At 42.0% G+C, this 27,663-nt stretch overlaps 1 protein-coding gene across 1 annotated transcript; it reads left to right on the forward strand.

The window, feature by feature from the left end:
* The first annotated feature begins 710 nt into the window (after positions 1-710).
* Positions 711-27,095, forward strand: LOC126953674 (apolipoprotein(a)-like). The gene is made up of 6 exons (XM_050789242.1): positions 711-787; positions 4,691-4,967; positions 7,942-8,101; positions 14,090-14,271; positions 15,501-15,542; positions 26,594-27,095. The coding sequence occupies exons 3-6, from the start codon at positions 8,055-8,057 to the stop codon at positions 26,617-26,619; spliced, it is 297 nt and encodes a 98-aa protein (XP_050645199.1). The 5' UTR covers positions 711-787; positions 4,691-4,967; positions 7,942-8,054; the 3' UTR covers positions 26,620-27,095.
* Positions 27,096-27,663: the final 568 nt, after the last annotated feature.

Below are 27,663 nucleotides of genomic sequence, written 5' to 3' on the forward strand. Positions count from 1 at the left end.
GAACAATTCTAATCCATTCTGTGAGACCTAGTTCTTATTTATAAATTTCATGTTTATATTTTATTAGATTTCATTTTAATACAATTTAAGTATTGCATTTCATTTTTCCCTTCATCATCTTCTGGGTACATACACCTTTCTATTCCTTAGGTACCTCTCTAATGTTTTGGATATATAGTCGTGGTATATATTGTTATAAAATACATGAATATTTACCAAATAGGCATTGTACTTTTGTCTATTTTTTCAAATTTACTTTAAATGGTAATAAGCTATTAATAATCTTTAGCAAAATTAACATTTTATTTTTAATCTACGTTAGGACCCCTTTGAAGAATCCTATATGTCTAAACCACTTTTATTTCTACTGGTACTGTCATGGACAGTTGCTTCTTTCCAACCCCAAAACAAAAATTAAGAAAACGAGTAAGAAGAAGTAAAGCAGTTGAAACAGAAAGAAAGAAGGAGAAAATTATGAGGGAGGGGAAGTAGGGGCACGAGAGAACGAGAGTTACTGCCACATTGGTGTATTTTATTCAGTACTTCGTCGATGCCATGCCCAAATAACTGAAAGAGGCGGCCGTTGTGAGCTCCCTGGTCCATCAAGAGATTCAGTGCTCTTTAGCGTGTCTCACTTGTTAATAAACATTTGTTTTCTTTAAATAAAGAAAAATACTTATTTGGTTTCCTGATTTCCTCTGCAGGTCATTTCAATATCAGAGTAAAGAGCAATAATGTGTGATAATGGCTGAAAGCAGGAAGTCCTCCACAGTCATGAGGATGAGAGGTCAGTTTATTTGAAAAGAAAGGTGAGTACATTTTCTTCTTCCTCCTCGTTCTCCACTCCTCCCCCTCCTCTCACTCCACCTCCTTCTCTTTTCCGTCTTTAATTTATGAGACCAGAGAAGGAAGGCACTATGGCGTAGTGACATTGAATTCTGAGTTAGGACAGGATTTGATTACTAATTAGCCATGTCAGCTTGAGTATATTATTTCACCTCTTGGGTTTCATTTTTTGTAGTTGTTCAAAAAATGAAGAGATTGGATTTACAAAATCACATCTACCCCTATGACCCTGAAAATGGGATATTTGAAATATTATTTTATATTTAAGGAAGAGATGGGAAGTCTAAGCAATCCTTATGATCTTGGCTTCTTATTCTGCAGGGTGACCATGGCCCAGGTCTCTAATTTCTGGACTGAAGCCTTGTAAAATAGAAATACTGTGGCTTTTTAATCCTCAGTAACAGTCGAATAGGAACAAAAAAATCCTTATTTTATTTTTTTATGTTTTTGAGAAAGAGTCTCACTGTGCCATCCAGATTGGAGTTCAGTGGTGCGATCTCAGCTCACTCCAACCAACCTCTGCCTCCTGGGTTCGAGCAATTCTAGTGCCTCAGCCTCCCAAGTAGCTGGGACTACAATTGTACACCACCATGCCCAGCTAATTTTTGTAAAAAATTATTAGCTTTATTCTTAAATTTTCCATGTTTGGGGGGCCATGGTCTATATTTTCCTCAGACTCTGAAAATTTTTTTTAATGTGCAAAAGTTACAGTTCCTTTTCTACAGTTTCTTTTAAAATGTGGATCAATAGTCTCATTGTTTAGAAAAAGAGGTGGCCTGGATTTCAATGGAAATTACGTGTCTTTTTAGATATGCAAAAGTTCCACTAAGTATATGAAGATTTAAAGGGATGTATGACAGTTTAAAAACTGTTTCCTGTGCTGTGTTGGTGGCTAGGTATTAAGAGGTTAATAATAACAATTTAGCTCTCCAAAGATTCTGATCACAGGTGTTAAACAGGAAGGGAAACAAACACCCTAGTTATTGTATTCTTGATAATGATTTGCAATATTGTTTTTAGTATCACTGCAAACCTCTATAAATATGATTTTAAAAAGTATTTCTTTAGGTTGGAATTACTTCTGTGCATTGACTTATCTTCCTGGGTTTCATTAGCCATACGTGTTATACTTTCTTCCTTACCAGTGTTTATCTCAAACTCTTGAGATTAAAGTGCAGCCTCAGGAGGGAGCGAGGAGCTTCAGGACTCTCGCTGACCTCCAGCACAGCGTAGCTGCCTTATGGAAAAGTGGCCACACTGTTTTCTACACTGGCCCCTGCCCCTGCTACTCCTCACTGGGCAGAGCACAGGCCCCCTGGCCCTGCCTGAACATATTAGTCAGTGTTGGCTCTGTACTTCTCTAGGGAGGAAATCCCAAAGACAACCCGCAGCCCCTCTGCCATTGCAGCTGCAGCAGGACCGCCCTTACTGGCCTTGGACTGGAGAAGGAACAAAGGGACCGGGTCACTTCCCTGACACCTCCAGCACACAGCAGAGGTTATATGGAAAGAATTCCAGTCTCTCTTCCCTGTGAGCTCCCACCTGCTACTCTTCACCAGGCAGGGCTCCTGGCTTGGGCCCACAGTGCAGGCACCTCACACTCAGCTGAACATTTCCACTGGCAGCAGCTCCTTGTTTTTGTGCGATGGAGCTCCCAGAGGCAACTGGAAGCCCATCTGCCACAGCCACTGTAGTCGTACTGCCCTTGCTGTCTGTGGACTGGGGAAGGAACAAAGATCCTGAGCGCTTTATTCACACCCCAGCAGGCCCCAGCCACCCTATGGAAAACAGGCCAGTGTGTCTTCCCTGCACGCCCCCGATGCCCCACTCCTCACCAGGCAGGGCCCTCTGGCTTGGGCTCACAATGCAGCCACCACACCCTGGCTGATTCTTCCGATTGGCAATAGCTCTAAGTTTCTCTGGAGTGGAGCCCCAAGGGATGGGCAAAAAGTCCACTCCCATGGCCACTGACAAGGTTCCTGCCCCTGCCGCCCCCAAGCTGTGGAGTGAACATAAAGCCTGAGCTTGCCCCAGGGCTGCGGTGCACAGCCCAGGAGTGCTAAGCTGAGATCTGCAGCCAGCACTCAAGTGGGAGAGGAGCTGGCATCCTCAGGGTACTGAGAGGGAGCGTGGCTCCAAATGCGAGGAAATGCAGAGGAGCCACGTGACTGAGCCAGAGCCCACTCACAGGCCATTTATGAGCCATCTGTGAGTTTGCAGCCCAAACTTTAAAATCAAAAATACTTTGTTAGTATACTCCCCTGTAAAACTATGGATGGAAATTTAGCCACAAATAAAGACCTTGCACACCACTTTGGCCCTCTGAAAACATCCAGAAATGAAATCCACTGACTGTACTCAAATTACATCACAGTTAAAGGAACATCAGCCCACACAAACGAGAAAGAACCAGCACAAGAATTCTGGCAACTCTAAAAGCCAAACTGTCTCCGTATCTCCAAATGACCACACTAGCTCCTAGCTCCCCAGCAATGGTTCCTAACCAGAAAGAAATGGCTGAAGTGACAGACATAGGATTCAGAATCTGGATGGCAGCAGAGAGCATTGAGTGAAATTAAGGAGAAAGTTGAAACCCATCCCAAGGAATCTAAGGAGTGAGTAAAATGATTCAAGAGATGACAGACAAAAAAGCCATTTGAAGAAGAACCAAGCCCATCTGGTAGAGCTAAAAAATCTCACTGTAAGAATTTCATAGTACAATCAGAAGTTTTAACAGAAGAATAGACCCAGCTGAGGAAAGAATCTCAGAGCTTGAATACCATTTTTCAAATTAACGTTGTCAGACAAAAATAAAGAACAAAGAAGTGACCGGGCATGGGGGCTCACACCTGTAATCAAAGCACTTTGGGAGGCCAAGGTGGGTGGATCACGAGGTCAAGAGATTGAGACAATCCTGGCCAACATGGTGAAACCCCATCTCTACTAAAAATACAAAAATTAGCTGAGCATGGTGGCACGTGCCTGCAGTCCCAGCTACTTGGGAGGCTGAGGCAGGAGAATCACTTGAACCTGGGAGGCGGAGGTTGCAGTTAGCCGAGATCATGCCACTGCACTCTAGCCTGGCGAACAGAGCAAGACTCCGTCTCAAAAAAAAAAAAAAAAAAAAAAAAAAAAAAAAGAAAAAGAAAGAAGAAAAAGATAAAAGAAATGTAAAAAATGAACAAAGCCTCTGAGAAATATGGGGTTATATAAGGAGACCAAATCTGTGACTCATTGTTGTCTCTGAAGGGGAGAGAAAGTGAGCAACTTGGAAAACATATTTGAGGATATCGTCCATGAAAATTTCCCCAAAATCACTAAAGAGGTCGACATACAAACACAGGAAATTCAGAGAACCTCAATGAGATAGTATAAAAGACAACTGTCCTTAAGATACATATTTGAGGATCTTAGTTTCATTTATGTCATGAATCTCAGTTATTGATTTGTGTATGTTGAACCAACCTTGAATCCCAGGAATAAAGCCTACTTGATTGCGGTGGATTCGCTTTTTGATGTACTACTGAATTCAGTTTGCTAGTATTTTATTGAGGATTTTTGCATCTGTGTTCATCAAGGATATTGGCTTGAAGTTTCCTTTATTGTTGTTGTGTCTCTGCCAAGCTTTAGCATCAGTATGACGCTGGTGGCCTCATAAAATGCGTTAGTTCTTCCTCTTCCGTTTTTTGGAATTGTTTCAGTAGTCTTGGTCCAAGCACTTCTTTATATGACTGGTAGAATTTAGATGTGAATTTGTCTGGTCCAAGGCTTTTTCTGGTTGGTCGGTTTTTTATTACTGATTCTGAAACTCAGTTCTTTTTTTTTTTTTTTTTTTTTTTTTCAGATGGAGTCTTGCTCTGTCACCCAGGCTGGAGTGCAGTGGCATAGTCTTGGCTCACTGAAACTTCCACCTCCCAGGTTCAAGCGATTCTCCTGCCTCAGCCTCCCACGTAGCTGAAATTACAGATGTACACCACCACATCCAGCTAATTTTTTGTGTTTTTGGTAGAGACGAGGTTCACCATGTTGGCCAAGCTGGTCTGAAACTCAGTTTCATGTGCTCTTGAAAAGAATGTGTCTTCTACAGTTGTTCGGTGGGATGTTCTCTCAAGATCATTTAGGTGAAGTTGCTTTCTGGTATTCTTCTGTATCCTTACTGATTGTCTGTCTCCTTTATTGACTCCCAAGGCTGAATGGTGATGTGTCCAACTTCAACTGTAGATTAGTCTGTTTCTTTTTTAGATCATAACTGTGTTTTGTATATTTTGAACCCTATTGTTAGGCACATGTGTATTTAGGATTGTTATGTCTTCTTGATGAAAGGACCCCTTTATCATTATGTAACGTTTCTTCTTGTCTCTGGGAACATTCTTTGTTCTGAAGTTCTGAACTCTATTTGTGGTGATATGAATACAGCCTTCACAGCTCTATTTTCACTAGTATTTGTTTGATACATCTTTTTCTCAGCTTTTACATTGAGATGTACAGACCATTTGCATTAAAGTAATTGTTAATAGGGTTGAATTTACACCTACCATCAAGTTACTTATTTCTCTTTGTCCCATTTAAACTTTGTTCCTTTTTTCATCTTTTTCTGCCTTCATTTGGGTTAAGTGTTTTTATGATTGCCTTTTATTTCCACCATTTACTTATGAGTTTAGTTAATTTTTAACGGTTTTAGTATTTTCCTCGATGTTTATAATTATACATCTTTGATGTTTCACATTCCACCTTGAAATGATACTATTCTACCTTGAAAGGATACTATTCTATAAGAACCTTACATCCTTGTGCTTCTAGTTCCTCCCTCAAAATGTTGTGCTATTGCTCTCTCTAACAGAGATCTATAACATCCACTCTGTTATAGATCTCACAATACATTAACTGCATGACCATTAACGGAATGGTCAGTTGCGTTTTAAAGTGATTATGAATACACATATTTTAAATATTTCCTTCTTAATTCATTTTACCATTTCTGGTGCTCCTCATCTTTTGGGGTAGATCTCAATTTCCATCTGTTGTCAGATTCTTTCTGTGAAAAACAATCTTTAGCATTTCTTGTAGCACAGATCTGCTGCTGCTGAAGTCTTTCAGATTTTGTGTGTCAGAAGAAGTCTTTATTTTGCCTTCAGTTTTTAAAATAATTTTGCCAAGTATAGATACTAGGTTGAGAGTTTCATGCCTTGCTTTAATGATGATATTCCATTATCTTCTGTTTTAAATGGTTTCTGACCAGAAATCTGGCACTTCTTCCTGTGTATTCAATAGTTCCTTTTTCTCTGCCTGCCTTTAAGATTTTCTTATCTTTGATTTTCAACAATTTGACTATGATGTGTTTATTACTAATTTTTTGTTTTTATTCCACTTGAGGTTTACTGAGCTCATTGGATTTGTAGATTGTTGATTTTCATTGTCTTTGTAAAATTCATAGCCATTATCTGTTCAAATGGTTCTTTTTTCACTTCTCTCTGTATTTTCCTTTTGGGACTCTAAGTACCCCAGTGTTAGAAAAATGTTGTTTCATAAATCTTATAAGCTTGTTCTGCTTTTTTTTTTTCCAGTAACTATTTTTCTTTCTTTTTGTGTTGGTTTTGATAAGTTCTAGTAACATATGTCCAAGTTTATGGATTATTTTGTCAGTTGTGTCTAGTTGACTTCTCAGTCCATTGAGTGAATTCTTCATCTCTGATATTACGATTTTCTTCCTAGCATTTTCATGTTACTCTTTTCTGTAGTTTCCATCTCTTTGCTGAAATTCTCCACCTATCCATGCATACTGTCCACTATTACCACAAAATCCTTTAACATATTAATGTAAGTATTGTACAATTCAAATCTGATAGTTGTCAGATGGAGTCTTCTCTGAGTCTGGCTCTCTTGATTGCTTTATTATTCAATAGTGTCTTTCTCCCCCCTTGGATTTTTGGTATGCCTTGTCATTCTTTAATCAAAACTAGACGTTATAAATGGAAGAACAGTAGAGATTGCAGTAAGTATTATTTATACTTTGAAATGGTCACCCTTCTTCTCTTGCAAATAAATGTTGTGGGTAACTGACTCAATGTAGTCACTAGTTGAGCTGAATTTGGGATTTTGTGATTGCTACTTTTACCTTAAGTGCACTAAGGGTTTAAATTCCTCCAGTGATGGGCTACTATTAATATCTTTTGCTTAGAGTGGGGCCTGGGAGGTTGAAGAGTTTTCTCAGCGTTCCTAATCGATTCTGAGATTTCAGCAGTCACTGCATGCCTGCACTACAGAGGAGATAGCTTCATGCACACAAACTAACCCCACAGATACTCTGCTGTTTCCTGTTACTGAATGCTCAGCTTTTGGTCAATGAAGGCAAATGCACTATCTCTGGGAACAACTTCAGTCTTAGGCAAGCTGTGTACAACTAGACGTTGAAAGGAGAGACTTCTCAGTGTTCTTGCCCCTGCTTCTCATGGAACTTGTATCTGTGGGGCGTTTAAAGAGGAAGAGTAGGAGACTTCTGCTTTGTTGCAATGCAAAATGCTGGGCACTAGAAAAGTCCCCATCTCTCCACCAAGAGAATAAGATCTGGGCCCCTACCCATTCTTGAGAAGCAAAGGGTGGTTGCCTACAGTCTTAGAGGCAGGACCGTTTCCTGACCTGTCCTCCAGAAGCTGAAAAAATTTGGTCTTGTAGGAACAGTGATATAGAAAAATTTCCCAGATTTCATGTCTGCCCCCCAAGACAGCCAATCACCACCTACAGCATGCACAGCCTGATACATGGCACTCCGGTCTCCTGCCTTGTTCTCATGAACACCCAGAAGAGGTCTATGCAAAAGAGTATGTGCGTGAGAACCATTACGACTGATAGGCACTCTCATCTGTTCTGTGGTGTCCAGGTTTTAAAGAAAATCACTCTAAGAACTCCTTAAGGTTCTAGAATGCTACGAATCTATTGTTGTTTTATTTTCTTTTGGCATTTCCCTCTGCCTGCTAATATAGAAAAGAGCATAGTTAGCATTCTCAGAGAACTCTGTCCTGTGTCTGTCACAGATTTCTTTCCATGCTTCTCTGTTCTAGAAATTACTCAACTTGAATTCTTCTCTTTGAATTTCAGCACCGACGGAGCAAAGCCCTGGGGTCCAGGACTGCTACCATGGTGACGGACAGAGTTACTGAGCCTCATTCTCCACCACTGTCACAGGAAGGACATGTCAGTCTTGGTCCTCTATGACACCACACCAGCATCAGAGGACCACAGAATACTACCCAAATGGGTATATCTTTGAGTTTTACCCTAAGAGAAACAGCAGCCCACTTAAATTTCTCTTGGAAGAGTCATGCTTCCAGCTAACATTTTAAGACCAAATTTCTCTCTGACCTGGGATGTTGGGTAGAATGTCTCAAGCTTCTTTCTTTCTTTTTTTTTTTTTTTTTCTGAAACAGTGTCTCGCTCTGTCACTCAGGTTGGAGTGCAGTAGCGCGATCTTGGCTCACTGCAAGCTCTGCCTCCCGGGTTCATGCTATTCTCCTGCCTCAGCCTCCCGAGTAGCTGGGACTACAGGCACCCACCACCATGCCTGGCTAATTTTTTAGTAGAGACGAGGTTTCACCATGTTAGCCAGGATGATCTAGATCTCCTGACCTTGTGATCTGCCTGCTTCAGCCTCTCAAAGTGCTGAGATTATAGGCGTGAGCCACCACACCCGGCCTCAGGCTTCTTTCTTTGGGCACAGGGTCTGAGAGGAGAGAAATCTCAGGCTGGCTTTCTTTCCTAATAGTTTACAGAAGCAGGAGGCTGGTGAGGTCCCATGAACAGAAAGCTCGGGAGACCACATGACCACGTGCTTAGAAACAGTACCATTCCACAACGCCCACTAAACACCAATGTGGTTGTTTAACAAGGGAATTCTGTCATTCTAGTCTCCAAGCCCTGAAGTGAAGGTTGTGTTTGCCATTCTCACCTTGGGTCCCAAGTAAAGGATATCTATATCGACATCCAGATCTTCCAATTAGTTTCTCCTCTAACCTGTACAAACACACTGGGTCCCGAGCACAAGGTGTCTGAAGAGCTATGTGTTGCCAGCACTTGAGCAAAAGTAGGAAGGCAGCTGAGAGTTAGGAAATATAGAGATTCTGAAGAGTTACACATGCAGGAAGATGGACAGAAACCCAGTTCTGACCATGCCAGCCTTTCTGCCATGAAGAATTAACAAATACATGGGAAAAGTGTTTTCACAGGTTAGACAATAGGCATGATAGGCCTAAGAGAATTAAGAAAGGGAATCAAAGGAGATCAACCCCATCATTAGCCTGGCATCCTTCTGGAGACCCTTGTTGGACTAAAGGGCAAGGAGATGGAGCCCAAGCCGACCATGGCAGTCTTGCTGAACTGAGGAGAGAGACTGAAGTTTGCGATGTTTCAGGCAGCTGAGGTATTCCAGGTTAGCTAAGAATGAGAAGGGATTTGTGGAGAAAGGAGCTCCAGGAATACGCGTAGAAGTCTCCTCAAGACTTTGGCTAAATAGAAAGCTGCGTATGCACAGGGAGAGGTTCCACAAAGAAAGGAGGATAAAGGACAGCTACTGGGAAAAGAACAACTGCAGGCAACCGTGAGCTTAATGGAGATGCCAGAGCTCACATAGCACTGGGGGATATTTGGGTTCTGACCACTGTGAGAGAGACACCTCAGTGAACATCTTGGGCATTCATTAGAAAGCAAAGAAAACCATATTTTGGGAGTAGGATCATTGTATTCCTAGAGTAAAGGCAACTCCAGAAACCCTCAAGCAAACCTTTTTCCAAGCAAGTCTAAAGGGTCCAAATGATCTCCAAGTAAATTAACTGCCTTCCAGAAGAAAACTCAACCTCCTTAGAGTTAAGGAACACAGTCTAGTTGCTCAGTTATATGGCTTTTCTACAATGTGTGACCTCAATTAAAAATTTACTAGACACACAAGAAGCATTTAGTGTGATCCATAACCAGGAGAAAAATCACTCAACACAAACGGACCCAGCAATGATAGAAATGATGGCATTGGCAAAAATATTTAAAATGCACCTATGAGAACTATGTTCAGGGATATAAGGAAAACCTGACCATGAGAGAAACAATTGTAGAATATCAAGAGAAAGAAAAAGAATTAAAGAGCCAAATATAAATTAAAGAACTGAGAAAAGGCAATCTCTAATGAAGAATTCACTGGATGGCCTTATCATCACTTTAGACATTACAATAGGAAAAGTGAACTAGAAAATAATTAAATAGAAACTAGACAAACCACAGGAAAGACACACACACTCACACACACATACACACAAAGACTGAACCAACTAATCAGCAGAGCCTCAAGGACATCTATAAAAACATCCAAACATTTCATATACATGTTAAGCACGTCACAGAAGGAGAGCAAAGAGATATTGTGACAGAAATTATACTTGAAGCCATGATGGCTGACAACTTTCCAAATATCCAGAAAACAAGAAACTTACAGAGTCAAGAAGCTCAGTGACTCAGATATACAATTCTAAAGAGCAAAACTCTGTGCTCTACTGGGGGACATCATAGTTAAATTGTCCCAGTTCAAAGCTAAGCAGAAAAACCATTTCCAGAAGCCAGAGGAAGGAAAGATCCTTTAACGTAGAGGAGCTACGACAAAAAAAAAAAAAAAAAAAGGCTGATGCCATCTCATCAGCAACAATGCAAGCCAGAAACCATGGAATAACATCTTTAAAGTGACAAAATAGAAACAAAAGATCAACCTAGAACACTATATCCAGAAATAAAAATCCCTTGAAAATGTATTTATACAAAGGAATATTCTGTACCTCCCCAAAACAAACAAAAATCTAAAAGCCTGTCTGATTGGCAGTTTCCCATAAGAAAAGGTGTAAAGGACCAGGCACATTGGCTCACACCTGTAATCCTAGCATTTTGGGAGGCCAAGGTGGGTGGATCCCTTGAGATCAGGTGTTCAAGACGAGCCTGGCTAACAGTGTGAAACCCCATCTCTACTAAAAATACAAAAAAAAAAAAAAAATAGCTGGGTGTGGTGGCGCATGCAGGTAATCCCAGCTACTCTGGAGGGTGAGGCAGGAGAATCACTTGAACCCTGGAGGCAGAGGTTGCAGTGAGCCAAGATCACCAAGATTGCACCACTGCACTCCAGCATGGGCAACAAAGCAAGATTCCCTCTCAACAGAAAAAGAAAGAAAAGTGTTAAAGTTAGGCACAGTAGCTCACGCCTGTAATCATAGCATTTTGAGAGGTCTAGGTGGGCGGATCAGCTGAGATCAGGAGTTCGAGACCAGCCTGTCCAGCATGGTGGAACCCCATCCCTACTAAAAATACAAAAAATTAGTCGGTCGTGGTGACACATGCCTGTAATCCCAGCTACCCAAGAGGCCAAGGCAGGAGTATCGCTGGAACCTGGGAGGCGGAGACTGCAGTGAGCTGAGATCACAGCACTGCACTCCAGCCTAGGTGACAGAGTGAGACTCTGTCTCAAAAAAAAAGAAAAAGAAAAGATGTTAAAGAAAGCTATTTAGGTAGAAGGAATATAATACCAGGTAAAAACCTTAATCCATACTATGTAATGAAGAAGCCTGGAAATCGCAAATGTCAAGTTCAATGTAAAAGATTGTATTCATCTAATTTATTACTGTCTTTGACAGATCGACTCATTGAAGCAAAATGATAGCAATGTATTTTTTTAACATATGTAAAGGTAAAAGTTTGAAAGCAGTAGCATCAATAATGTAGGGAATCTGTGGAAGTACACAGTTTGTGATGTCATCCATGATGTTAGGTAATATAAATGTGGGGTTATGTGGTTGAATGCAGTAGGTCCAAGAGGGATATTGTGAGTCCTAGAGCCACTACCATCATTAAAACATAGAGGAATAGATTATAATTAGACTATTCCATTATCCAAAAGAATAAAGGAAAGGAAGAGTACAAAATAAAGAAGATGAGGTCCAGGCAGAAAATGCATAGCATCCTGACCGACTGAAACTCAGCCCCCTCCTAAGTGAATTCCATGAAACAGGATGATACACTGGACATGAAAGGCAGAGACGGTTAAGTTGAGTAAAAACCAAAGCCCAGTGAGGTTCTTTTACAATCAGTGCCCTTTAAATGGAAAAACTGAATGGAAAACCAAAGTATGGAAACGCTATACCTGGAACACGTGAAGCAGAGGAAAGCTGGAGTGGCAATGTCAAGATCAGACAAAGGAGATTTCAGGACAAGAAATAAGACCAAGATCAGAAGGACATTTCATGAGTGAAAAGGGTTCATCCATGAAGACGTACCAAGGCTAAATGTGTTGTACCCTAATAAGAGCCCTTCTGATATATGAAGCAATGACTGAAAGAACTCAAGAGAGAAGTAGATAAGCCAATAACCAGTTAGAGGTTTCCTTGCTTCTCTCTCACTATGGTTATAAATCTTCCCCAAACACAATATACTAGAACAAATATGCAAAAAATCAGGCAAAATTCTATTATCTCTGCAAAATGTTGACCTACTAAACACTATGCCAAACTGCAGAATACACATTCAAGTGTGCATGAAGCATTTGCCGAGGTATACCCTACATGTGGCCTTTCAGCAAGTCTCCATAGATTTAAACGAAATAAAGAGTGTGTTTTCTGAACACAACAGAATGAAGTAATGTACGAACAAGGAAAAGTTTGCTGACTTCTCAAAGATTTGGACGTGAAAAGGCACATTTCAAAATATTCCTTGAGACATAGAAGAAATCACCAAGGAATTTAGAAAAGTTGTGAACTGGATAAGAAAAGAACACAATCTATCCAAACTTGTGGGATGCAATGAATGTTTTTAGGGTTTTCTCTAATGTTTGATGCTCTTAGGAGAAAACAGACATGTAAAAATCAATGATTTCAGACTGCAGTTCTCAAAGTGTGGTCTGTAGAAACCTGAGGACCCTTGAGATACCTTCGGAGAGAGTCAATAAGGCTAAAACACTTCGCATTGAGAAAACGAAGATTTTATTGGCCCTTTTGAGACAGAGTCTCGCTCTGTTGCCCAGGCTGGAGTGCAGTGGCATGATCTCGGCTCAATGTAGCCTCCGCCTTCCCAGTTCAATCTATTTTCCTGCCTCAGCCTCCTGAGTAGCTGGGACTACAGGCACGTGCCACCATGCCTGGCTAATTTTTTGTATTTTCAGTAAAGATGGGGTTTCACTGTGTTAGCCAGGATAGCCTCGACCTCCTGACCTCATGATCCGCCTGCCTCAGCCTCCCAAAGTGCTGGCATTACAGGCATGAGCCACCACGCCCAGCCCAGTTTGGGTTTCTAATGCAATAAATACTCATCATGTATACTGAAAAATGAAAGCTCCTTAAGATCCCCAATACTTTGTAAGAGTCTCAAGGGTCCTATGAGCAAACACTTGACAGTTGTTGATCTAAGTTGACAATTGTTGATTTAAGTTGACAGTTGTTGATTTAAGTTGATCACAACTTAAATATCTAGACAAGAAAAAGCAAATAAGATTCAAGGAAAGTGAATGGAAGGAAATAAGCCAAACTAATTACATCCAGTGGACAAGAAAATAGGCCATCAAGGGAATAAATCCATGAAACAGAAAGTTGGTTCTTTGAAAAGATCCATATGATTGACCAAAGTCTGGCTAAACAGAAGACAGACCAAGGAGGGAGCATATCCATCACCATCAGGAGTAACAGTGGAGAGGCACCATTGCTTAGCATCCTCCAGGTCTTAAAGCTGCAAAGATATTGAGAACAACGGTATGTTATCAATTCAAGAACATAGATAATGTGGATCGATTCCTTAGGAGAACAACAATCAGCAAACCAGACGCCAAATAGATCACATAGTCCTATAGAGAGAGATACAGAGAGCCAGAAGGAGGTGAATTTGTATATGCATAAAACAATCTACAGGACACACCTCAAAGTCTTTCTCGGTTAATCTGGAGGAATGTACTCGGCAGAAGGTGGAAGGAGGGTATTTGGATCTTCTCTTGTACACACTGATGTTTTCTTCTGGAGCATAGACAACTTTGGATGTCTTATAATAAGAATGATAATCTGTCTTTGAAATGTTCAGAGTTGTTTCAAAGTTAAGGACTGTTTGTGCATGTTATGGGACCATTAGTGTGAATATTTCAAAGTCGCTTGTTAACATTTTATTACAGCAAAACATAGAGGGTGCCGGATGCCCTTGTATCTTCTCCCATCTCTTGTGACCTGTATTGTTTTGGAATTTGCAGCAGCCTGACCAGGAACAACTGCGAGAATCCAGATGCTGAGATTCGCCCTTGGTGTTCCACCACGGGTCCCAGTGTCAGGTGTGAGTACTGCAGCCTGACGCAATGCCTGGTGACAGACTCAAGTGTCCTCATGACTCCCACTGTGATCTTGATTCCAAGCACAGGGACTCCTTTTGAACAAGGTAAGAAGTATGTGGCCAGACAACCACACCCTGGGACGTTGGGGTGAAAAGAGTTGCAAAATCTTAGTGATACAGAAGCCTTCCATGCCGCACGGGAAGTCAAATGCGTACTCAGCGTCAGCCAATGGGAAGGAAGCCTCAGCACCTTCTCTGGGGGAACCAGAGCAGTGATGTCTGGCACCCCGTGAGAGGGTGGAGGCATTAGGATGGGTGCAGACCCTCTAGGGCTTTGGGTTTACCACTCCCCTGGTTATTCAACAGATCATTTCAGTGTCCTAGTCAAAATGGGTATTCTAACCTCCTGCCAAATTTGTGATTAACCAAGCCCATCATAAGCCGTTCCTGGCATTTCTTCAACTAGGTAGCGTTCATTGCAATCTTCAGCTTTGCCAATTCGGAGAAATGCAGTTTCTGAGTCTGTCATCCTTGAGAAACCTAACACGACCTCGTTAGTTCCTCGTCGTCATGGGTCTATGTAGCAGTACATAGCCAGCAAATGCTCCATCTTCTCAGCCTACCTCCATCTTAGGCAGGCCCTGCACACCTAGGCTTTGAGGGGAGGAATTTCTCAGTGTCCTTGCCCCTCCTTCTCACAGAACTTGTATCTGTGTCGGTGTTTGAGAAGAAGAGTAGTGGACGTCTGCTTTGTTGCAATGCAGGATCCTGGGCCCAAGATTCCCTGTCTCCCCTCTAAGGGAATAAAATTTGGGCCTGTACCTCTCACTGAGAGACAATGTGTCTTTGCCTGCAAGTCCTAGATGTAGGACTGCTTCGTGACCCATCCCCCAGAAGCTGAAGGCTTTGGCTTTGGAGGAACAGAGGTCTAGGGAAGTGGGCCAGGGTTTCATGTCTGCCTCCGCTGACAGCCAGTCACCACCTACAGCCTGTACAGCCTGATGCATGCCACGCTGGTCTCCTGCCTTGTTCTCATGAACACCCAGAAGAGGTCTATGCAAAAGAGCATGCACATGACTGCAATTTTGAATTATAGGTACTCTGATATATTTTTCATTCCCTGATTTTAATTGAAATATTTATGACAACTTACTAAGTTTCTAGAATCATTTGAATCTACTGGGTTTTTTTTATTTTACACTTTGATTTGTGTGCTAATACAGAAGCGTGAAAAGTGCTAATCCTCAGATTATTCTGCTTCATGTGTCATAAATTTTTTCACATTTATTTTTTGTAGACAATACTGAGCTTGATTTCTTCTTTTTAAATTTCAGCACCCGCTGAGCAAAGCCCTTCAGTCCAGGAGTGCTACCAAGGTGACGGACAGAGTTATTGAGGCACATTTTTCACTCTATCACAGGAAGAACATGTCAGTCTTGGTCATCTATGACCCCACACTGGGCATCGGTGGATTTTATCATACTATCCAAATGCGTATGTCTGTCATGTTAGCCATAAGGGGAACAATAGTCAACTAAAATTTCTTAACTGACCCATTCATCAAGCTAACTTCTTAGGTTTAAATTTCCCATAGACCCAAAATTTGTAGCAAAATGTCTCAGGAAACTTTTTCTTTGGGCAAAGGGTCTGAGTGAAGAGAAATGTTAGGCTTGCCATCTTTCACAATAGTTTGACAGAAGCAGTAGGATATACTGAAGTGGCGAGGTCTCACTAATGTAAAGCTCAGGAGATCAAATGATCAGATGCTTAGACCCAGTCATTCTGCAGTGCCCACTAAAGATCCCTGCAGTTTTCAACCATGCAGTTCTAGCACTCCCACCTCTCTTCCCTGGAGTGGTTTGTGTTTACCATTTTTGACATGGGTCAGGAGCAACGAATTCATATGTATTTATATGTGAACACTAACCTGTGTGAACACACTGGGTTCTAAGCACCAGTTTTCTGAAGGGAAATGGGTTGTCGGGATAGGAAGAGTAAAAGCAGAAATGCAGATGAGAGTCGGGAAGTAAACAGATGTGGAGATTAAAATGGGCAGGTACGTGGACAAAAAAAAAAAAATAGGTCTGACAAAAACTGGTCTCTGGCCATAAGTGAGTATGAACGATATGGAAAAACTGTTTGCACATGTTGGACAGCAGGCAGTACAACCTGAGATAATTTAGAAAGAGAAACAAATGAGATCAACCCCGTAATGACCCTGACTTTCTTTCTAGAGGCCCTTCCTAGACTTAAAGGCAAGCAGTTTTAACCAAAGCAGACCGCAGCAGTCTCGCTAAACTGGGGAGAGAGACTGGAGATTTGTTTTCTAAGAAAACTGAGATTTTTCTAGGCTAGGTAATAATGGAAAGGCTTTGGGGGGAAATGGAGCTCCATGAATACGCATAAACGTCTCCTTGAATCTAATATAAAGCTGCATATGCACAGGGAGAGATTCTACAGGCAAAGTAGGGCAAAGAACAGCTACTGGGGAAAGAACAACTGCAACAGAACAGTGAGTTCAATGAAGATGCCAGAGCTCACGTAGCACTGGGAGGTGTTTGAGTTCTGATCAGCTCGAGGAGAGACACCTCACTGAACATCTTGGGCATCTAGTAGAAACCCCCAAAAAACCATACTTTAGGAGTAGGATTAATGCATTCCTAAAGGCTACTCCAGAAACACCCTAGCAAAGCTTAAAAACCAAGTCTAAAAGGATCCAAGTGATCTCAAAATACATTAGTTGCCCACCAGAAGACAACTTAACCTGTTTGTAGGTAAACAACAAAATCAAATTGCTGAGTTATGAGGTATCCACAAAAAAATTAAAAATTTACTAGGCATACAAAAAGCACTTAGTGTGATCCATAACCAGGAGAAAAACCAGTCCACACCAACAGACCCAGAAATGATAAAAACAATGGAATTGGCAAGGAGATTTAAAATGTATGTATCATAATTGTGTTCAAGGATTTAAAGCAAACATGAACAAGAAATGAATAAATGAATAATATCAAGAAAAAGAAAAAATATAAAAGGGCCAAATCAAAAGTAAAAAACTAAAAAAAGTCATCTCTGTAATGAGAAAAATCACTAGATGACCTTAAAGATAAAGCTAGCTCGAAAACATTACGTTTGTGCAAACCACAGCACACACACAGAAAGCCTGAGAAGGTAAATAAACAGAGCCTTAAGGACATCCATGAAAATATGAAAACATTTAATACATGTTTAAAGCAAGTCACAGGGGAGAGGAAAGAGATATTGGAACAGAAAAAGTACTTGAAGCAGTGATGGCTGAGGACTTTCTAACCATGGAGAGAATGATAAACTCACACAGTCAGGAAGCTCAATGAATCAGATAAAGAACTTTTAAAAGTAGAACTATGATTTATTTGGATACATCATAGTTGAATTGTCCATAATCAAAGATAAAAAGTAGAATTTGATTTGAAGCCTGAGGGATAAAACATACCTTTATATAGAGTAACAGTGACACAAGTGACTGATGCTACCTTTGTTTGTTGTTTCAAGCTTCCCAACAGGCAGTGCTGTTCTCATCCCTAGTGTATGAGGGGGGCGCTGAGGCTTTCCCAAGATTGTGTGCCTAACCAGGGGTGTAGCTTATAGACACAACCCATTCAGGTCTTAGGTTGCAAACTTAAGCTAGGTGTACCCATTAACATATCCACCTCCTATACCAAACTGGGTCAAAATTATAACATAAGTGAAAATATTTTATTATCTTCAAAATGTCTTTATTCCCAGAAAACTCACATTTTCTGTAATTATAGATTGTTATAAAATATCAATCTTTCCTCCAAATGAATTTATGGTGCATTATCATATTCTCAGTCTCATGAAGTAAAGCAAGAGTGGTAGCATTAAGTGGAAAGTGTCTATCTCAATTTTAAATGTTGAATCTGTACTTTTCCCTGGCTTAAGGCTACAGCAAAAAGGTAGTATATTTGCTTTAAAACTTCTATTTTAGTGTTCAAAGGTATTTAGGAATAATCCAATTGACCTCTCTGTTTTAGATGTGAAATAAGGACCAGAAAGCATCATTCCTGTTTCCAGGCAGTGAAATTCCTTCTTATTCATTAACTGGCAAAAGAGTAGAGGTGGGAGCCCAGTGGTCTTGGGTGGAACGTCCTGCGGAATTCCCTGGGATTGAGGAACCATGCAGAACCCTCGAGAAGAAACCACGTTGGGCAATAAGAGGGTGGCCCCATGTGAGGGACAGGGGGGACCTAATCACATTTCCTGATTTCCTATTTTAGCCTCACTCTCCTCTCTCCTCAAATTCTTACCACTCCCTTTACCCTCTCTGACTCACCTCATGGCCCAGTTCATTAAAGGGGAGAGAAGGTGGAAGCAAGTTGAGAAACCAGCAGTGGGCAGACGTTTTATTTTTAATGTGAAATGTCTCTTAGGGGGCTAAGGTTGATCTGTTTGAGAAAATACTTTGGGAAAAAAAAAACAAAAAACAAAAAACAGACTCAACTAACATATAACATTTCTAGTATGTGTTCATTTTGACTTAAAATATTATTTTAGCAGTTTCCCCTGGATAAGCTGCCTCAGGAATGATGTTAATCAGAAATTCTATATCCACATTTTTTTCTTTTTTTTTTTTTTTTGGTCATTTTGTTTTTGACTTGGTGGTGTTGGAATAGCTGTTGCCCAACTTTCCCCTGGTAGTTGTTGGATGCACTCAATTCTATAAATGTGATTTTGTAAATTAGTTGCCCTCCTAATGGCCTCCTGCCTGTACATTCTTCCCTACCTTCATCATCCATCAGCATCGTGAAAGCACAGAAGGATGTTGAGCAGAGCTCTGTGCTGGAGCCACTGTACTCTGTAGCCTGTAAAAGCAAAGCAAAGAGGAATGCGTTGCTCAGGTATAGACAGGGGTGGGTGCATAGACACTTCTGCTGTGGCACGGCCCTTCATGTCCAGGGTAGGCATGAAGCAATGGACTATTCCAGATTGTACATAGGAATCTGCACTGCACTCTTAGAGGGATTTTTGCTGTGAAGACAACTAATTCAAAATAAGGCGCTTTCTACCTGAAAGAATGGCATGAACTCAGAAAAGATATATATATATAGAGAGAGAGAGAGATCTGTGTATTACGATCAGGTTGCACATACTCTAAGATTTATGTATTATTTAGTTCAATTCATTATTTATTGACCACCTACTGTTTGCAATATTGTATTAGATTCTTTTAGGATTACAGTTGACCCTTGATCAACTTGGGGGCTTGGCACACTGACCATACACAGTAGAAAATCCAGGTATAACTCTGACTCCCCCAAACTTAACTACTAATAGCCTGTTGTTGGCCAGCAACAGTTAATAACATGCATCTCATATGTTATATGTATGACATACTGTATTCTTACAATAAAGTAAGCTAGGGAAAAGGGAACGTTTGTCAGAAAATCATAAGGAAGAGAAAATACATCTACAGTACTGTTCTGTATTTATCCGTACAGTAAGTTTATACCACCTGTTTACAAGATGAATCATCTGTCTGAAATGCAAGCAAACCCAGCTACAGACCTGCCTCCAGTACGTATCAAGCAATTCAACTTTTTCTTGTAATGTCATGACTTTTCTCTGCTTCTTGGGAGCACTTCAAGCATCACTAGTGCCACTTCATATGGATCCCACGGTGTTATTCAAGGTTTACAGTACAGCACGAAACAGAAGGAAAAATACACGCGAACAGGGAGAGGGCACTTTTTACTGTGATGCGCAATTCACTGGGGATGAACTGCTCGTGCCAGGATGTTGAGCATCACAGAACATTTTAAGTGGATACTCGCAACACGTGAGCTCATTGCAACAGCACCAGGAGGAAGTTACGAAATTATTACAGAGATGCACCATGCAGTACGGTTACGTTTATGCAGTTACAATTTTTTTTTTTTAAACAGTCCAGCTCTCTCACCCAGGCTGGAGTGTAGTGGCACAATCTCAGCTCATTGCAACCTCTGCCTCCTGGGTTCAAGCGATTCTCCTGCCTCAACCTCCGGAGTAGTGTAGGGAAAAGAGAGATCAGACTGTTACTGTGCCTATGTAGAAAAGGAAGACATAAGCAACTCCATTTTGACCTCTACCCTGAACAACTGTTTTGCCTTGAGATGCTGTTAATCTATAACTTTGCCCCAACCTTGAGCTCACAGAAACATGTCTTATGTGGAATCAAGGTTTAAGGGATCTAGGGCAGTGCAGGATATGCTTTGTGTTTACAGGCAGTATGCCTGATAAAAGTGATCGCCGTTCTCCATTCTTTAGTAACCAGGGGCACAGTGCACTGCAGAAAGCCACAGAGACCCCTGCCCTGGAAAGCCGGGTATTGTCCAAGGTTTCTCCCCATGTGATAGCCTGAGACATGGCCTCGTGGGATGGGAGAGACCTGACCGTCCCCCAGCCCGACACCCGTGAAGGGTCTGTGCTGAGGAGGATCAGTAAAAGAAGAAGGCCTCTTGCAGTTGAGATAAGAGGAAGTCCTCTGTCTCCTGCCTGCCCCTGGGAACTGAATGTGTCGGTATAAAACCCGATTGTACATTTGTTCTATTCTGAGATAGGAGGAAAACTGCCCTGTGGCGGGAGGCGAGCCACGTTGGCAGCAATGCTGCTTTGTTACTCTTTACTCCACTGAGATGCTTGGGTGGAGAGAAGCATAAATCTGGCCTACGTGCACATCCAGGCATAGTACCTTCCCTTGAACTTATTTTGTGACACAGATTCCTTTGCTCACATATTTTCTTGCTGACCTTCTCCCCACTATCACCCTGTTTTCCTGCCGCATTCCCTTTGCTGAGATAGTGAAAATGGTAATCAATAAATACTGAGGGAACTCAGAGAACGGTGCCAGTGCAGGTCCTCCGTATGCTCAGTGATGGTCCCCTGGGCCCACTTTTCTTTCTCTATACTTTGTCTCGGTGTCTTATTTCTTTTCTCAGTCTCTTGTCCCGACTGATGAGAAATACCCACAGATGTGGAGGGGCTGGCCCCCTTCAGGTAGCTGGAATTACAAGCACTTACCATCATGCCCAGCAAATTTTTGTATTTTTAGTAGAGATGGGGTTTCACCACGTTGGCTAGGCTGGTCTCAAGCACCTGACTTCAAGTGATCCACCGGTCTCGGCCCCTCAAAGTGCTGGGATTACAGGCATGAGCCACCACACCTGGCCAATGCAGTTACAATTTAATCCTGCATCTTTATGTTTGTTTACACTTCTCTTGAATGAGAATAGCACGACATATGATCTGTGAGTGTGTGCATAAGTTTTGATTACTTTTAACTTTTTGTAATACTTTTGTGTATATTTAATGGTTTTAAATGATAAAATAGACTAAGTATCCACATACATTTTATGCATTCATGACATACTTAACTTTTTCTTTATTTTTTTGACATTTCTAGCTACATGGTTTGTCTTTGAGTATCTTTCACATTGTTGCAACAAAACTCCAAAACATTTCAAACCTTTGTTGTTCAAGGATCAACTACACATCTAAAAAGTATAAATCAGTCTCTACTCTTCCCCAGCCTCTCTACCCTAAAGAAGCTACAGGAAACTTTCATGCACCAGATTCATGGAGATTCTGCTGCTGCACTTGTAGGAGGCATAAGAACATTCAAATAAGATTGGAAACAAACTGAATTTCCTTAATTCTGCCCAGCATGAGGCCTGCAATCAAGATTCACTCAGGTCCTCTTATGAAGGAATGGATGTCTCTTCCAGCATTAAAATGGTAAATTCCTTGCAAGTATTCACAAAGAAAGTCATAAACCCTGCCACGCATGGTGGCTCATGCCTGTAATGCCAGCACTTCAGAAGGCTGAGACAGGCGGATCACCTCAGGTCAGGAGCTCGAGACCAGCCCAGCCAACATGACGAAACCCCATCTTTACTAAAAATACAAAAATTAACCAGGTATGGTGGCACACACCTGTAAACCCAGCTACTCAGGAGGCTAAGGAGAATCACGGAGGTTGCAGTGATCCCAAATCATGCCACTGCACTATAGCCTGGGTGACAGAGCAAGACTCAGAACAAAAGAAAGAAGGAAAGAAGGCAGGCAGGCAGGCAGGCAGGAAGGAAAGAAGGAAGGAAGGGGAGAGAGAGACACAGAGAGAGAGAGAGAAAGAAAGAAAGAAGAGAGAGAGAGAGAAAGAAAGAAGAGAGAAAAAGAGAGAAAGAAAAAAAAGGAAAGAAAGAGAAAGAAAAAGAAAGAAAGAAAGAGAAAGAAAGAAAGAAAGAAAAAGAAAGAAAGAAAGAAAGAAAGAAAGAAAGAAAGAAAGAAAGAAAGAAAGAAAGAAAGAAAGAAAGAAAGAAAGAAAGAAAGAAAGAAAGAAAGAAAAGTCATAAATGCAAGGAAAGGTCAACCTCACCAGGAGGTGAGGTGGAGTTCACCCTTCTGTCGCACCTGAAGTGGAAACTGCAGCCAGGACACAACTTCCTAGGTGACGCACGTCCATGCAGGCTGGACTGCATTGCTGGCCTGATATTTGCACCTGCCAGCTCCTTGCCACACCCACGTTCCACCTTCCTCAAGCCCAGGCTCTGCCACCTGGGAACTGCCATTCCAGGCAAGCTTGTTTCGTCACCATGAACATCTCTGAATAGCCCCAAGACGACAGTATCATTTCCAAGTGAAAACAGCAAGAACTTAATTAATCTGTTAAGGACTCATACAAAGCATCCTTCTGACATCATAAGTGACCTCAGCAAGTTTATCTGTGCCTTCGATGCCAATGTGCAGATTGTTTTTACTGCTGTTTTAGTGTATTAGGATATATCGGCGAGGAGACTTGTACTAATTAACCTAGAGGTGGCTCTTCTTTCTTTAGTTGCCCTTTTCCACATGTTAGCCTTTGTTCGTCAGTCCCTGGGATCATGCAATGAAATGCGTATCAGCCCTCATGTCAGGTAAAGAGATAGCTGGCTCAGTTAGCACAGTGGTTAAAATATAATCCACTAGGAGACACTTTCTTTTTCTTTTTTCTTTTTTTTTGGAGATGGGCTGGCATTGTCACCCAGGCTGTCTTTGTCACCCATGCTGGAGTGCAGTGGTGCAAACACAGCTCACTGCAGCCTTAAACTCCTGGGCTCAAGCGATCCTCCTAACTCAGACTCCAGAGTAGCTGGGACCACAGGCGCATGTCACCACTCCCAGCTATGTGAGTGTGCGTGTGTGTGTGCGTGTGTGTGTGTATGTGTGTGTGTGCGTGTGTGTGTGTGTGTGTGTGTGTGTATGTGTGTGTGTGTGTGTGTGTGTGTGTGTGTGCGTGCGTGTGCATGCGTGTGTGCGTGCGTGTGTGTATGTGTGTGTGCGCGTGCGTGTGTGTGCGTGTGTGCGTGCGTGTGCGTATGTGTGTGCGTGCGTGTGTGCATGTGTGCATGCGTGTGCGTGTGTATGTGCGTGTGTGTGCGTGTGTGTGTATGTGAGTGCGTGTGTGTGTGTATGTGTGTGTGTGCGTGTGTGCGTGCGTGTGTGTGTATGTGTGTGTGTGCGTGTGTGCGTGTGTGTGCGTGTGTGTGTGTGTGTGCGTGCGTGTGTGTGCGTGTATGTGTGCGTGTGTGTGTATGTGTGTGCGTGTGTGTGTGTGTATGTGTGTGCGTGTGTGTGTGTGTGTATGTGTGTGTATTTTCTGTAGAGACAGGGTTTTCCCATGTTACCCAAGCTGGTCTTGAACTCCCAGGCTCGAGGTATCCTCCCACCTCAGCCTTCCAAAGTGCTGGGATTCCAGGTGTGAGGCAATTTGCCTGGCACTAGGTGACACTTTTTAAGTGAGCCCTGACTAATTTGAGGCTCAGTGAGGTGATATATTCTTAATCGAGTTGTGCTTGAAAAAGTCTAGATATCTATTCATCTTTGAAAAAATTAATTTTCATTGGCCATCTCCTCATCAGACGTGTTACATGCTGAAGACAAATATTAGCAGAGAAGAAGACAGTCAGTCCCAGATAACTTAGCAGCCTGCACTGAGGCGGCACCAGGACTCACCAGAGGAGAAACCAGGATCCTTCTGCCCTAAGTTCCAGACCCACCATGGATAAAACAGAGATGCACCGAATCATCCTTCCCATCTCTCACATTCACTGGTCTCTAAACTCATTCAGAAAAAAATCCCATCTCACGGTGTGTGGGGGAGACCAGTCATGCAGAAAACATTTAAATATTTTCAGAAAAGTAAATGAGTGCACACAAAAAAATGGTGAAATCTGAGCAAGGTCTGCGGACTAGTTTCTGACATTGTGCCAATGGCAACTTCCTGGTTTTAATCATGAACCCTAGTTACGTAAGATATTGCCTGGGGGAGGTGGGGTCACAGGTACAGGGACCTCTCAGTACCGTATTTGTAACTCCTTGTGTTTATAATTATTTCAAAACAAAAATTATATATTTGGACATATGTGTATATATATGTATTTGCATTTATATGTGCCTATATTTACATACATGTGCCTATTTTTGGAGGACCCAGGATGATGTAACTGCTTCCATACTAGTTAAGAGAATTCCCAACGTCCAGGGAGAGTCCAGAGTAATAGAACTTCTAACTCAGGGTGTGGAACTCAGCCTTTGGCTGATTCTCGTGAGCTCAGAGGACACATGGGTAGGATAGACAGGCCTCTCCACCACCACACTCCCTCCTTGGCTGGAGACCAGATGGTTAAGGACTGATGGGTGCCAGAGAGCAGCAGCCCCCCCGCCCCATGTGAGTCCAGAACCCAGAGACTAGAGGAGTCCATGCCTGCTCCTGCCTCCCAGGTATTCAAAGGAGACCCACCATCTCCACACACCAGAAAAACACCACCAAAACAGAGGCCCTGAGTAATGACTTCTCCTTTGTCTTCTCCTCCTGCAGCCTGATCAGCTCCTGGGCTCTGCAATCCAAAGTTGGGGAGGAGAGAAGGGAATGTCAGTGGAAACCACTTTTGCTATAAACTCTCATCCTTCAGATGTTCTTTCTGTTGGTACCAGGTTTAGTGCTGTGCAAGGTGCTGGGGAATCAAGAGTAAATAAGGGGCCACCTCTGCCCTCAGGGAGTTTTTGGTCTCGTGGGTTTGGGGCAATGCAGGTCTGTAAACCGGAACTGTAAAAGCGAAGTGGCCCAGGTTCCATTTGTTGTAGTGGTGCACAGAGAGACAGTCTTGAGAGGTGAGGAGACACTTCCCAGAGGAAGTGACATCCCAAGTTGAGACCTAGAAGACAGCCAGAGGGATGAGAAAGGAGAAGAATTCCACGGAGTCCTAATTAGGCAAAAGGAGTCCTAATCAGGCTGGCGGGACTGAGGCAAAACAGAAAGAGAAAGCAGATAAGCTGTAAGTCTGCCTTTCTTCATGGTCCAGGACCATAGCCCTCCTGCACAAATAACTCACAATCTTCCTGTGCCCAGCTAACACCAGGCCCTCAGCTGATAGAAAAATGCAGGTCAGTCCACTGCAACCTTGGCATTATCAGTACTGCACAAAGCCCTCTTCAGCACGCAGTACAAGCAACATCCTATAAAATCCCCAGCAAGCCTTTGTCTCTTGGCAGTCAGCTCCTCTCTTGCTGGCCTGCCCATTGCTCCCTTGCAACATATTTTTATGCTTTCTTTAATAAATCTGCCTTTCTTTATCTACAACTGTCTTGGTAAATGCTTCTTACTGCCCATGGGATACTGGCCTCACATAGTTACTGATCACCAGCTACACATTCCCTAAGCAGAATACGTACAGGGTCCCAGAGGCAGGAGGTGCAGGCAGATGAGAGGAATTTGACTAACATGGGAAAATGGTCCAATTGTCCAGGCTTCTCACTCTGTTTCAAGAAGCTTAGACTTCAACCAAAGAAAGGCAGGGAGCACTGTTACTGAAGGCTTTTAAAATCCAAGAGTGGCCTGATCCCTCTGATTGTAGCATGGTGAGAAGATTGTAAGAAGCTGAGATTGTAAGAGAGATGAGAGGGGCTGAGGAAGGCAGTGGAGAAAGAAAAGGGAATGGATTAGGGGGATGTTGAGAAAGTAGAATTGACATGATTTTGTGACTGATTGAATGTGGGGAATGAAATCAAGGATGCTGCCTGAATTTCTGGGTTGGACATCTGGTGGATAGTGGCATCATTCATTAAGAAGGAACACATAGGAACAAATAATATGAATTTGTCTGGGGACAACGTTATGTTTGGGAACTTGTGAAATCCCAAGTGGAAATTTCCATAAGGGAGTTAGATATCCTGATGTAGAGGAGGGGATGGCAAACTACAGCCCATGGGGCAGCCCCTATTTAAAAAGATAAAGTTGTATTTACAGCCACACCCATTCTTTTACTGTTATCTGTAGCTACATTTGCCCTACCTTAGCAGATGTGACAGAGATGGTACAATGACGATTAAACATTTGCTATCTTTTGCTTTACAGAAAAAGTTTGCCAATTCCTGGTCTAGAGCCTGGGAAAGAGATCTGAGCTGGAGATGTGGAATCAGCAGTTGTCAGCAGGTAGGTGGGGTTGAAGCAATGGGGATGGACGAGCTTGCCCAGAGAGAGCAAAAGAAGCCCTGGGGTAAAGCCCTCAACAACACAAGGACCCAGAAGAAGAGAATTCTGTAGAGATGACTGAGAACAGTTAGCCAGAGGGGAAAATTGACAGTGTAAGTCCAGAGAAGTCAGTGAAAGTGAAAACTGCAAAAAGGTGGGAGTGGTCGTGGGTACCAAAGACTTGTGAGAAATCAAGTGAGATATCCCCTGTGTGTGCCAGAAGGTGAGAGCAAATGAGCCCAACACAACTTTAATATTACCAATCTAATGACCCAGGCTCCCAGCAAAGTCTACTCTGGCTACTGCTACCACCAAATATATACAAAACTCAGTAAAATCGCATATTTTAATTAAACAAATTCCTGACCTATCTCCGTAATACTCTTTTCCCAACATTTTTGGCCATGTATTCTTTGGTTGCTTTTTCAATAATATTGTAATATCATATTCTATGAGAGAAGAATAATAATCCATTTTGCCTCTAGTATTTTATTATTGATGCATTTAAATTTTTCTTTCAGCTTCATAACTCATGATTGATAACAAAAGATAAGTTTTCAGGATTCTTGGCAAATTTAGGAAAACCTCCACCAAACTATTTTTGTGTAGGAGCTGTAAGATTTGGAATAATTCCCAGAGGAGAGGAGCTAGACTTTTTTCTAGCTCTGTACATTTCTATTGTTCTTATTTAACTTTTATTTTAAGTTCGGTGGTAGAAGTTTAGGTTTGTTACATATGTAAACTTTTGACATGGGGGTTTGTTGTGCAGATTATTTCATCACCCAGGTATTAAGCCTAGTCCTCTTTAGTTATTTTCCTGATGCTCTCCCTCCTGCCACACTCTACCCTCCAATAGGCCCCATTGTGTGTTGTTCTCTTCTATGTGTCCACGTGTTCTCATCATTTTGCTTCCACTTATAAGTGAGAACGTGCGATATTTGGTTTTTTGTTCC

Source organism: Macaca thibetana, chromosome 4 (assembly GCF_024542745.1).
Source record: "Macaca thibetana thibetana isolate TM-01 chromosome 4, ASM2454274v1, whole genome shotgun sequence".
Lineage (NCBI taxonomy): Eukaryota > Metazoa > Chordata > Mammalia > Primates > Cercopithecidae > Macaca > Macaca thibetana.